This window comes from Natator depressus, chromosome 23, assembly GCF_965152275.1.
Source record: "Natator depressus isolate rNatDep1 chromosome 23, rNatDep2.hap1, whole genome shotgun sequence".
In the NCBI taxonomy this organism is placed as follows: domain Eukaryota; kingdom Metazoa; phylum Chordata; order Testudines; family Cheloniidae; genus Natator; species Natator depressus.
Genome location: NC_134256.1, coordinates 1,577,445 through 1,589,567, shown reverse-complemented (window position 1 = coordinate 1,589,567; position 12,123 = coordinate 1,577,445). Strand labels below are relative to the sequence as shown.

The 12,123-nt window shown below is 58.9% G+C and overlaps 1 protein-coding gene across 1 annotated transcript; it reads right to left on the bottom strand.

The window, feature by feature from the left end:
- Positions 1-2,008: 2,008 nt before the first annotated feature.
- On the bottom strand, positions 2,009-11,836 carry LOC141976665 (cytochrome P450 2F1-like). Its single transcript, XM_074937772.1, has 6 exons — positions 11,784-11,836; positions 10,435-10,493; positions 5,478-5,619; positions 4,811-4,997; positions 3,789-3,930; positions 2,009-3,113 (listed from the first exon to the last, which is right to left on the bottom strand). Exons 4-6 carry the CDS (start codon positions 4,925-4,927, stop codon positions 2,932-2,934), a joined length of 441 nt encoding a protein of 146 aa, XP_074793873.1. The 5' UTR covers positions 4,928-4,997; positions 5,478-5,619; positions 10,435-10,493; positions 11,784-11,836; the 3' UTR covers positions 2,009-2,931.
- Positions 11,837-12,123: the final 287 nt, after the last annotated feature.

Sequence of the window (12,123 nt, the reverse complement as noted above, 5' to 3'; positions counted from 1 at the left end):
TCACTAGGAGGTGCACGATTCAATCTACCACCTTGCAGAAGCCGACTGGTTATATTTGCCCCCATGGTGACCTGTCCTGTCTCCCCCCACCCCACCCCCCTTAAATCCATGAGCCTGCAATTCTGCCACACAGGTGAAGGAGAAAATAAACTACCTGGCATTATAAAATCAGTTTTATTTAACTAGGAACACAAGACACAGCTCACATAACGCTCACCCGCAGCCCAGGCTAACCAGCCAGCAGGACAAAGGAGCGAAAGAGGCAAACAGACTAAGCGGTTTTAGCAGGGAGCCAGCCAAGACGTTGAGTAATATTTGAAAAGGGCCAGGTGTACCTCGGCATTTTGGCTGTGTCAGAGGGGTCACGCAACAGCTGAACGAAGCATCGGTGTGTAATTACAAGATCACTTATATAATTGTCTCTTTGCACTAGCGGAGCTGATTATTTCTATCCTACGCATGGCACACATGTTTTGTTCTGGGCGGCAGCGTTGCCTAGTGGATAAAGCATTGATGGGGGATTTAAGAGACCTGGGTTTTATCCTCTGGCTTCCTGGGTGACTGTGGGCAGTCGCTTCTCTCCCCCCCTTCTTTGCCTCCATTTCCCCATCTATTAAACAGGGATAATGCTATTGAGCTCCATTGTAAAGTGTGTTGAGATCTATTGATCACATGCACTATATAAACGCTAGGTCTGTTGATTATTGTTGAACATCTATAGTGTGCGAACACCGACAAGCCAACCCAGTTGGACTCCGCTGCGCTAGGTGCTGCATGAGCAGAAATGTCGTACGAGTCCCAAAGAAGCTTAAAAAAACTCGAACCTAGGAAAGAGGTTTAGTTGAGGTCAGGCTCAGTTAGCTCCTGGGAGCAATGCCCCACCTGTCACTCACTTTTTTTCCAGTCATGCTGAACTCAAAGGGTCCAAACAGCGTGACGCTGGTACCACACAAACAAACAAACACACGGCAAGGTTGGCTTAACAGAAATTATGAGCTTTGTGTATAGAATATATTTTGGCTTCTGGTTTTGTAGGTCACATTTTTCTCTGCCACCGTGAAGACTAGAAACGTGCTTAAAAAAACCCAAACCAAAACAAAAGCTGAGCTCACAGAATCCCATGACTCAGGCAGCTGGGGATTTAAGACGGCACACGCCTCCCCATGAAACCCCCCAGAATTGCCGACACTGAGCAGGTGCGAACCAGAGTCCCAAAGAAGGGACCCTTAACCTCTGAAGTCTACATTTTTCAGAGTAAGTAACGAAGCGCCAGCGCCCAAGAAAAGGGACTTTTTGGAAAGTGCGGCAAGTCCACCCTATGAAAATCCGGCCGGAGCTGCAACGGCACCAGCTCTCCATGGCAGCTGTGTAGCTGTGTAGCTCAGTGGGAGATGAAAACGTCCATCATCCCAAAAACAGTCTTTCAACAATCTAAGTGCTCCTGAGATTAGTTCACCACAAGAGGGAAGGTGTTAAGGACACAACCCCTTTCATCAGCTTAACCGTGGGCATGTTGGCAGGGTGGGAGGAATTTAAACCTTCTCCTTCCATGGAGCCCTGACGAGTTTGTTCAGGTGGCCTTTCAAGCAGAAATAAAGACACAGAGGAAATATAAAAAGCCTGGCTTTGCAGTACTAAATTGGGCCAAATTCTGCCCTTTTGAGAGCAATCAGAGCAGGAGAAATGTTTGTTTTCGCCACCGTCCTTCTGGCTGCCGTGTCTCGTGGTGAAAGACACTGGAGAGGTTTGCTGCCCTTCTGGGCCATGCGCTATGAAGCTTGGGAAAGCCCCTAGAATTTCAGACCTAGCCAGAAACAACCACCAAATGAGCCTCTAAGAGATGCACTCTCCAAACACTCTTCGCTCCAAACACTGGTCGTTACCCTGAATGCACCTTCCTTTCCGGTAAAACTATTCGCAAATTCTCCCCCATGCAGCAAGAGGAGTTTTCTGTAGTTATTAAAAACATTGTGGATGGACGAATTGGAAAACTTGGACTTTTCAGGTGGCCTGAAAGAAATTCCCGGGACATCCTATGGAAAACAGGATTGTCTCAGGAAAACTTGGCTTCATAGATTTTAAGGCCAATAATGACTATTACGATCAGTTCATTTGACCTTTACGGAGCCCACTAATTTGTGTCTAATGAAATGATCCAGTCAGAGAACGGCCCCAAAATAATTCCTAGAGCAGATCTTTCAGAAAAACATCCCGTCTTGATTTAAAAGTTGTCAACAGTGGAGAATCCACCACTTCCCCCAGGGAGTTTGTGCCCTAAATTTGTGCCTTATTTCTAATTGGAATGTGTCTGGCTTTAGCTTCCAGGAGTTGGTTCTGCCTTTCTCCTCTAGCGTAACAGGTCTGTTAGGCCCCATGAACGTATTCATAAGCCACGGGCAAGACACTGATCAATCGTTTTGATGAACTAGATAGAGCGAGATGCGTGAGCCTCTCCCAGCACGGCAGCTTTCCAACCCTCCGACTGTTGTTCCAGCTTTTCTCTGCTCTCAAAATGCAGAAACAGATCAGGAGGTAGCTCTCCCAGCTCTGCCCCACCCACACCCGCTGGCTAGTCCCTTTAATGACAGCAGCCCGGCCAGCCCCCAGCGTTCAGCAGATCAGGACTCAAGAAAAAATCACGGGATTGGCCGAGATTTGGGTTTATTTGCTTCTGGTTTCTTTACTCGAGTCAAGTTTGTAAACTTTTCTCTATCACCCCCAGAGCTGGACAATTTTTATTCGTATTTGAGTTTAATGAAAACTTGAACCAAACTCACAAATCCGGAGCTCAGGACTTTGAGAAGAGAGAAGACCACTGTCCTGAATAGACACTGCAAGCGACGAGGCCGGCGAGCTCGTCTCACGCGTTCAAAGGCTGCGGGACACGAGGCTGTGAAAGGGGGAGCCAGGCGGGATGGGGCAGTGGCTCGCTCAGCGAGGGACAGCCCGGAACTCGTAGGGACCTGGCACGTTCCCCAGGCCACTCATCAAGGGCAAGATGACGATTTCCTCTGGGCGGGCGAGGGACGTGAGGGCGAAGCTCTGCAGGATGGCGGTGAAGAAGAGGAAGAGCTCCATGCGGGCCAGGCCCTCACCCAGGCAGATCCTCTTCCCTGAGGGGAAAGAAACACGGTGACGTCCGGGCCGTGCACGGGGGTGAGAGGCATTTCAGGATCCATCATACCCCAAGTCTCGGTTACCCTCTCCCTGCACTTGTGGCTCAGGCACCTTTAAGACCCCTTTCATGTTCCCTGTATTCTGGGGACCGGCCCCCAGTGTCAGTTACAGCAGCCTTGGGGCTGCTCTAACTCATGCTCCATCCCCTTTATGGGCCCTGGGGGGGCAGAGAATAGCCACAGCGCAGTGCACTCCGGCCACAACCCCAGTTCTCTCCCTATGGGTCCTGGGGGCAGAGAATAGCCACCGCAGCATGGGTGGTGGGTATCACAGGCTGGGGGAGGCTGTGTTTCCCCAAACAGCCTAGCATGGCCCCACCCATGCTCCGCCCCCAGGAGGGCCCCTGCTGCACTTCCCGGTGCTCTGCCTTGGCTCAGGCTGGCTCGGGCTGGAGCTGGCCAGCCTACCACTGGGGTGGCCCCTGGACTCTCAGGGGGTCATTTCAGCCCCACAGCAGCTCAGAGGGGCCTGATCTCTCCTCGCAGTGACCCCAAGGCCGTGGAGCTAGGCTGTTACTCCATCCAAGGCCAGGGCTGGAGTAGACGTGTTAGTGGAGACTCAACCTGTCCCACTCCCGCTCCTCAGCCCCGGACCGGGCAGGCCACACATACCCGTGGAGAAGGCCATGAAGGCGTCATGCTTTCGGAAACCTCCTCTCGGGTCCAGGAAATGGGCCGGGCCAAACGTGGCTGGGTCTTTGAACTGGCCGGGGTTGTTGTGAACGGAGAACAGCAAGGGGATGATGTTGGTGCCCTGGGCAGGGGAAACGCACAGCTCCAGCGCATGCATCCAGAGGATCTCTCCGCCCATCCCTCCGTCCATCCATCCCCTGCTTATCCAGCCATCTTGATGTCCATCTATCTTTTAATCCATCCATCTGTCTTTCTGTCTATCCACCCATCCTATCCATCTTGACAGTCCGTCCATCTCTGCCCAGGCACGGCTGGATAGAGTCTGTCTTGGGTGGTTTAGACCCACCAAACCCTGCACCTCGGCAGGGGGTTAGACAAATTGTCCCTTGTGGTCCCTCTCAACCCTCTGGTTCTGTGATTCTACATCCATCTGGCTTCTCCACCCACTCACCGAGCTGTCCACACATCTGTCTGTCTGCCCATCCATTGACTCATTCTTCTGTCTGGCACTGGTGCAGCCATTCATCCGTCTTGTCTGTCCATCCGTCCTCTCAGTCTGTCTGTCCATTTATCCAACGATCCACCCTCTAGCCACCTGGATCATTTTCTGTCCTTCCACCCCGTCCATCCAGCTGGATTGTCCATCCATCCGTCTGTCCGTCTCTTGTCTGTCTACCCACCTACTCACGTGTCCCTCAGCCTCTCCAACCATCTATCTTTCCATCCCTCCACCTATCCAGCCATGCTATCTATCAGTCTACTTGTCTATCTACCCACCCGTATATCCACCCATCCTATCTATCCATCCCAACGCACACCCCTCTCTCTGGCCATCCGTCCATCCATCCACCCACTCACCCATCCGCCAGTCTATCCAGCCACGGTTCCAGCCGTTTCCTCTCCGCACACCCTTTGGAAGCTGACAAGAGGGGAGACTCCAGCCCTGGGGGGCAGAGCCATGTTTTCTTGCTCGAACGTGAGGAGGAGGGAAATCCCGTTACCTCTGGCAGCAGGAAACCCCTGAACCGGGTGTCCCGGGTCACTGCATGCTGGAGCCCCATGGGGATCACGTCGCCGAAGCGCTGCACCTCGTGGATCACGGCGTTGGTGTGGGGCATGCGCGCCTGGTCGTCTACCGACGGGCTGCGGTGCCACCCAATCACCTGGTCGATCTCAGCGTGGACTTTTCTGCGGAGAAACAAGCGGGATGGGAAGCGGTTTCTGGTTGGGTGGGGCAGCAAGGACACGCTCGGTCTGGAGCTGAGACCTGGCTGGCGATTTCTACACCCGCCCTTTTAAAATATAGACAGTGGCTTGGATCACCCCTGACTGCAATGGGGGCAGGGCCGGATCCTGATCTCAGCCTCCCGGGGTCAATCCAGCGTCATCCCTGACTCCAGTGGGGTTGGGGCCAGATTCTGATCTCAGCTCCCCTGGGGCCAATCCAGAGTCACTCCTGACTGCAGTGGAATCGAGGTGAAACCTGGCTTCAGTTCCCAACTCAGACACAGACTCCCTGTGTGACCTTTGGACAGTCACTCGACACCCCCCCCATCTCAGTTCCCCCTCTGCACGGGGGGCTAACCATCCTCCAGTCGCCTGAGTGCCCGGCCCAGAGGGGGCCCCGCATTAGGAATAACTTGAGTCCCCCCTGCCCCCGCCGCTCACCCTGTATCTCCGGGTATTTCATGAGGAGGAGGAATCCGTAGCGCAGGATGGTGCTGATGGTCTCTGTCCCCCCGAAGAACAGGTTGTGTGTGGTCATCACCAGGGTCTCCCCGTGGAAGCAGCTCAGTGGGTCCTGGTTTTTCTGCAGGGGGAGGCATCCACACCTCCTCACTGGGGGCTGCCCAGAATTCGAACCCACAGCGCTCGGGTATCTCCCACCGTCTCCCCTTCGTGGCTGCTCCACTGATTCAGTTTCTGGGTCTACTGTTGCTGCCAGCCGAGGGGACTAATCCCTTAGCTCAAGGAGCGGAGCCAGATGCTGTTAGCCCTGCATCTCCCCGGTTCAAAGCCCCCAGCTGGTGACAGCCTCTCTGAACAGCCAGGGGGCCCCGCAATGCTGGACTTTCAGGACACCTGAAATATTTGGCAGAAGCACTTCTCATTTGCTGGGGGAAAGGACTGGGGCCTAGTGGCTAGAGCACAAAGCTGGCCTTCAGGACTCTTGGGTTCTATCTGCAGCCCTGGGAGGGGGTCTAGTGGTTAGGGTGCTGGAGGGGGACAGAGTCAGGACTCCTGGGTTCCATTCCTGACCTGCCGAGTGACTTTGGGCAAGTCACTTCCCTGTCCCTCCCCTGCCTCAGTTTCCCCCACTCTAAACTGTCCTGCCTCCCAGGGTGGAGCGCCACGAGAATTAAGCCGTTCATGTTTGCAGAGCGCTCCTCAAACCGCGATTCTCCAGCAACGCTCCCCACATGGAGGGCAGGGCTGTGAGAATGTGATTCACCGGAGCTTGGGTTACAGCTCGGCCTCCCGCGACAGATTCAGACGAGGCCCCGGAGATTATCTCCAAGCAGGCAGGAACCTGTACAGCTGCTGATGGAGCAGGGAGGGTCTCCAGACAAACTCCCCTCCCTACAAGTGCGGGGAGTGACTCGGGGCTGCTCGTGGGCCACTGGCCTGCGTGGCGTGCAGCTCCGTGGGGCCGGGCCAGGAGCTCGTCCCTTCGAAGATCAACCCCAAACAAAGCCAGTCGGCTCCTGCAGGCAAAGTGCCAGCCAAGGTCAGAGGCGGGGGCGAGGTTTTGGGCGAGGTGCTTGAGGCTTTTCTAAGCCACTTTAAAGGCGAAGGAGCCAGGAAGGCTGAGGGGGGACAGGATACACCCGGCCCATAGCAACAACGTTTCAGCCAACCCCCAAACAACGGGAACACCGAGGAACCCCAGCCAGGGGCTTGCCCCACACTGCGCCGTGTGCTGTTCATCGTTATAGCTCTCAGGTGCATTACGGCAGCACCACCCCAGCCCCGGGCCAGGCGCTGTCAGGACACAAGACCACAAACCCCTGTGGCACCCAGAATCCCCTCCTCCAACCAAAATCGCCCCCCCCTTTGTTATAAGGACATGGGAACAGTGAGAACATCGGCCCCGTGTCAGTAACAGTGCGCTGGGACACTATGGCCATGGTCGCGGCTGGTTTTATAAGCAAGTAGTTTTCAGGAGAGGTGAACCTGGGGGGTGCGCAAGACACATCGGACTCCGGAGAGGGGGACAGGAGCCTGGAAAGGTTGAGAGCCGGGGACCTAGACCATCCCTGACAGGCCTTTGTCTGACCTGCCAGTGACGCCGATTCCACAATCTCTGGGCAAGTTATTCCAGGTCTTACCCAGCCTGACAGGCAGGAAGCTTTTCCTAATGTCCAAGCTACGCCGCCCGGGCTGCAGTTTAAGCCCGTTGCCTCTTGGCCTGTCCTCAGCGGTTAACGAGAACAATTTACCTCCCTCCTCCTCGTCCCAGCCTTTTACCGGCTTGAGAACAGCCCCTGACCGCACCTGCACTGCAGAGATAACAGTGGCTTAATCGGCCAGGTGGTGAAGCCATAAGTAGCTAATAATTAACCATTGCTTGAGCCACAGAAATGCTCTGGATTGGCAACTGTTAAGAACATAAGAAAGACCAGACCGGGTCAGACCAAAGGTCCATCCAGCCCAGTAGCCAATGCCAGGTGCCCCAGAGGGAGTGAACAGAACAGGGAGTGATCAGTGATCTCTCTCCTGCCATCCACCTCCACCCTCCAACAGACAGAGGCGAGGGACACCCTTCCTTACCCATCCTGGCTAATAGCCATTAATGGACTTAACCTCCATGAGTTTATCCAGTTCTCTTTTAAACCCTGTTATAATCCTAGCCTTCACAACCTCCTCAGGCAAGGAGTTCCATGGGTTAACTGTGCACTGTGTGAAGAAGAACTTCCTTGTATTTGTTTTAAACCTGCTGCCCACTAATTTCATTTGGTGGCCACCAGTTCTTATCTTATGGGAACAAGTAAATAACTTTTCCTTATTCACTTTCTCCACACCACTCGTGAGTTTATAGCGCTCGATCGTACCCTAGTAACTAGTCGCTGCTGAAACTGAGGCATCATAGCAATGCTGAGGTTGATTTTTTAAAAATTCAGTGGTATGTTTCATAGCCCCTCTAGTGCTAATAAAAAGGGAGATTCCCCACTACCTCAAACAGCGGGCCTGGGACACATGCCCCAGCCTTATCTGTTCCTCAGGATCCTGAAGCCAAAGAACCCAGGAATTTGCATCCAACTCACCCTCCACCGCCACCCCACCTGCAGGCATCTGTCACTTTCATTACCCAGCCCATGGCCATTAGGTGCAGTCAGGGGCCCAACGCCCCAACCACAGCTGCTAATCTGCCCTGGATCAACCTGCAGTTCTCAGGCCTGGTCCTAAGGGGCAGTGGCAGGTGATGGAGAGTCACTCCCATGCTATATTTTCCAGGGGAGCTCCAGCTACCGAGGGGTTAAGTCCGCCCCCCCCAACACACACACACACACACACACACACACACAACACCGCAGGCTGCTAATCTCAGCTGGGCCCCCATTCCACTACCGCCTGCGAAATCCAGGTGCTCAGGGGTGCAAATTCCCTGCCCCCCTTCCAACGAGCACCCCCTGCCCCCGAGACCAGACTCCCCCAGGGCCCTCGGCTGGCCCCCAGCACCTGAGCACCTCCCAGTCATTAGCACATTAATCGCCCCAGAGACCGGCACCTGCTGCATCCCAGGTGCGAGCAAGTTTGAAGCGAGGGGATAACCTGCTCCCAGGGAAGACGGCTCCTGCCCCGAAGCAGACGGGTTTTGCTCTCAGGGTGGTTTTATTCCCATTTTATTCCCATCTGCCAGGCAGCAGGGTGCTCCGGCCTCCATCCTGCACCACGGGTAGATCTGGAGTGACTCCACTCAGTCAGCCAGGCTGATCCGGATTGACGCCGCTGTAACTGAGAGCAGAAATCCGGCTCCGGAGCCGTGGGGCGCTTTCCCTCCGTGCCTTGACCCAGGGGGGTAAGGGGAGTCTCTGGGCTGGTTTGCCCAACACCAGGGCCCCAGGGCAGGGCCGAGCGGGGAAGCTGGCACTGCCCAGGGATGAGCCACGGCCTCTGCCCGTGCCTGTTCTCCGAGCAACGGTGCCACCCCAGGGTCACTTGCAGCGTCTCGCCCCGTCCCCGTCAGCAGATGGTGGCGCCTTGCGAATCGCTGCGGGCGGAAGGAGCTCGCCCGGCGCCCCGGCCCTTCCGTGCAGCTGCAGCCGGGGGCCAGCGCCCCCGTCATGTGCTGCCCGCCAGCAGCCAGGAGCAGCCAGGCCCCCGGGCAACCCAGCCCCTAGGGACAGAACCCAGGAGTCCTGGCTTCCAGCCCCCTGCTCTAACCACTAGACCCCACTCCCCTCCCAGAGCCGGGGAGAGAACCCAGGAGTCATGGCTCCCAGCCTCCCCCGCCCCCCCACTCTAACCACTAGACCCCACCATTTCAATGCTGGCATCAGACCCCCCTGCCCTGAGTGCAGTGCCTGCCGGGGGGGGCGCTGGCCAGCTGAGCAGTGCCCAGGTTCCACCCCCCCCCAAGTGCCGGGGGGGGAATGGAGGAGGCAGGGGAGCGGCTGCCATGAGGTAACTTTATTTCAGTTCGGGGGAGTCACTCTCCTCCCGCCCCAGTCTCTGTCTCTGGCGCAGGATGGAATGAGCAGGAAGCTGGGGGTCTGCCCCCCCCATCCGCCCTCAGGGGCCAGTCCCTCCCCCCATCCTTGGCAGAGTCCAAGGCCCCCCACACCGATCCGAAGCCAGGGAGGTTCCCTGGCTGCCCCCGGGCAGCGCACAGGCGAGGGGCTGGGGGTCTAAGATTGGGGTCCCCCCTTGCCCACACTGGCCCCTCACCAAGCCCCTCTCAGCACAGGGCAGGAGGCAACCCCCCCAAAAAAACACGGGGTCCCCTCTGCCAGCCACCCCCCCCACACACACACGCCTGGAACCCCAGACACCCCCAGTCTGCCGGCCCTCCCAACTCAACCCCCCAGCCCCACCCGGGGGCCCTGGCATCCCCCCAGTGCAATGTCCCCCCTCCGGTGCCCAGCCTGGGGGGCAGGGTGTTGGGGGGCTCCCCGAGCAGCTCCCCAGTCCGCGGGCAGCAGCAGCGGGCGTGAAATGGGCAAACCAAACACAAACACAGAGTAGCTCCGGGCCAGGCCCCCCGGCCGGCTCCGCATCCGGCTGGCGCCCCTCGCCTGAGGCCCGGGCACCTGCACCCCCTTCTGCCCCGAGGCTGAAAGAGAGAGATGGGCTCGGGGAACAGGGCACAGGCCAGCCCCAGGCTCAGGGGGCGGGGATGGGGCACGGGGCCTGCCCCCTCTAGGGGGCGCCAGCCCTGATCCAGCCCCACAGTGGGGGACAGGCTGGCTCACGGGGTCAGATGTGGGGGTGGGGCCTGTCCCCTCTAGGGGGCGCCAGCTCCCATCCGCCCCAGGGCGGGGACAGGCTGGCTCAGGGGGGCAGGTATGGGGGCGGGGTCTGTCTCCTCTAGGGGGCACCAGCCCTGATCTGCCCCAGAGCAAGGGCCTGGCTTGAGGGGCTCAGGGAGGGGGGCAAGGGTCTAGCTACGCTGTAAGCCACTTACCCGGCTGGTATTTGCCTTTGGCTTCCGAGCGCTCCTGGCTCCAGACGGTGATGGCGTACCTGGGCGGACGGATCCAGAGACACACAGATGGGGGCGGCCTGTTAGGGGCTGCGACAGAGACCCCCGGGGGTGGGGCTGTTCTACCTGGGGCAGCAAATGGCCCCCCATCACCCCCACAGCCTGAACCCCAAAGCCACGGTTGGCCCAGAGCCAGGAAAAGAACCAGCTCCCCACCCTTTAACCACCAGACCTACTCCCCTCCCAGAGTCAGGAAAAGAACCCAGGAGTCCTGGCTCCCAGCCCCTCCCCCACCCCCCCAAGCACTGGACCCCAGCCCCCGGGGCAGCCACCAGCTGCATCTGCCCCATGGGAGAGACCCCCCCAGCCTGCGGCAGAGTTGAGGGGCACAAAGGAATCACCCCCCCCAAGCAGGCAGGGGGTCGCTGGGGGTAGCCCCCCTTTGCCCCCCCTTCCCTGTCGCTGGCCGCGGGGGGGGGGCAGCAGTAGACACCCCTCACCAGGGACTCCAGGCTGCTCCAGCGCCTGACAGAGCCCAGAGGCCACCCCGGCATAGTGGGAAGTGGGGGGGGGCTTCTGTCAACTACACCCCTGGGGGGGTCCGTAATTCACCCCCCCACAGCAGCCCAGGGTCCCCAACTCCACGCTAGCTGCACCTTCCCCCTACCCAGGGGACGTGAGACAGAACTGGGGACAGTGGGGGGGGGACCCCAACCAGCCTCCAGCCCCCCCGGGCCAGCCACCGTCGTAGCCTTGAGTGACCCCAGCCGGGGGGGGGAATGTTCTGAACCAACCCCTGCCCCCCCGCAGCCGGGCGTCAGAGACACGGTGTCCTTGCTCCGGGAACAGGACGCCCTGGCACGGGGCGGGGGGGGGGACAGCTGGGGAGGGGGGGCAGCCGGGGGGGGGGGTCTGAGCCATGGGTGGCTGCAGCTCCATGGGGCGGCTGGGGGCTGCGTGGAGCCAGCGCCAGTGAGGATTCTGGAGGGGGGTAAACTGTCCCCCCATCAGCAGAAACAGCCACGAGCTCCCCCCCCCCCCGCCACGCCTGCCCCACGAGCTGGTTCACATGGTGCCCCTCACTCCCGACCCGCAGCCCCTGCTGGCCCAGCCCTGACCTGCCGGACTGTGGGGTGGTTTGAGGCTTTGAAGCCGCGGGGCTGGGGGCCCTGGAGAGCAGAGGAGGAAGGTCGGGGGGGGCTTCTTTCTGCTCCCTCCCCCCCCCGCACACACAGGATTCAGCCTCAGCGGCTGCTCAGCCACCCCCTCCTCTGCCTGCCCCCCTTCCCCCCAGCCAAGGGTCCCTGCCCTGCGGGCCTGCCCCACATCACCCCGTGCCGCCCAGCCCCCAGCCTGGCAACACCACGGGGAACCATGCCAGGCAGGGCTGCCCAGGGCCTCTCGCCTCCGCCAGGCACTGGGAGGGAGGGATGGGGCCCGGGAAGGGGGCAGCGCTGCGGGGGGCTGAGAAGGGTTCAGTGACCCCAGAGGACCTTTCTCCAGTGGGGCAGGGGGGATGGGGCACTGGCCCCAATCCAGCCCCGGGGCTGGGGACTGGCTGGCCCGGGGACCTTCCCCTCCTTGGGAGCCCTGCCTAGTCCCATTGGCTGGCTGGGCCGAGATGAGTTTGTCAGGTCTCAGCCCCCGCCCCAGGGAGGTCCCTCAGGCAGG

What these genes read in the sequence shown, in the direction of transcription:
- LOC141976665 (XM_074937772.1), bottom strand. Translation starts at nt 4,927, where the DNA reads ATGCCCCACACCAACGCCGTGATCCACGAGGTGCAGCGCTTCGGCGAC. An exon ending in GGGGTTTCCTGCTGCCAGAG is followed by an intron (nt 3,931 to 4,810) that starts GTAACGGGATTT and finishes TCCCCTGCCCAG; the next exon opens with GGCACCAACATCATCCCCTT. An exon ending in CTTCATGGCCTTCTCCACGG is followed by an intron (nt 3,114 to 3,788) that starts GTATGTGTGGCC and finishes CTTTCCCCTCAG; the next exon opens with GGAAGAGGATCTGCCTGGGT.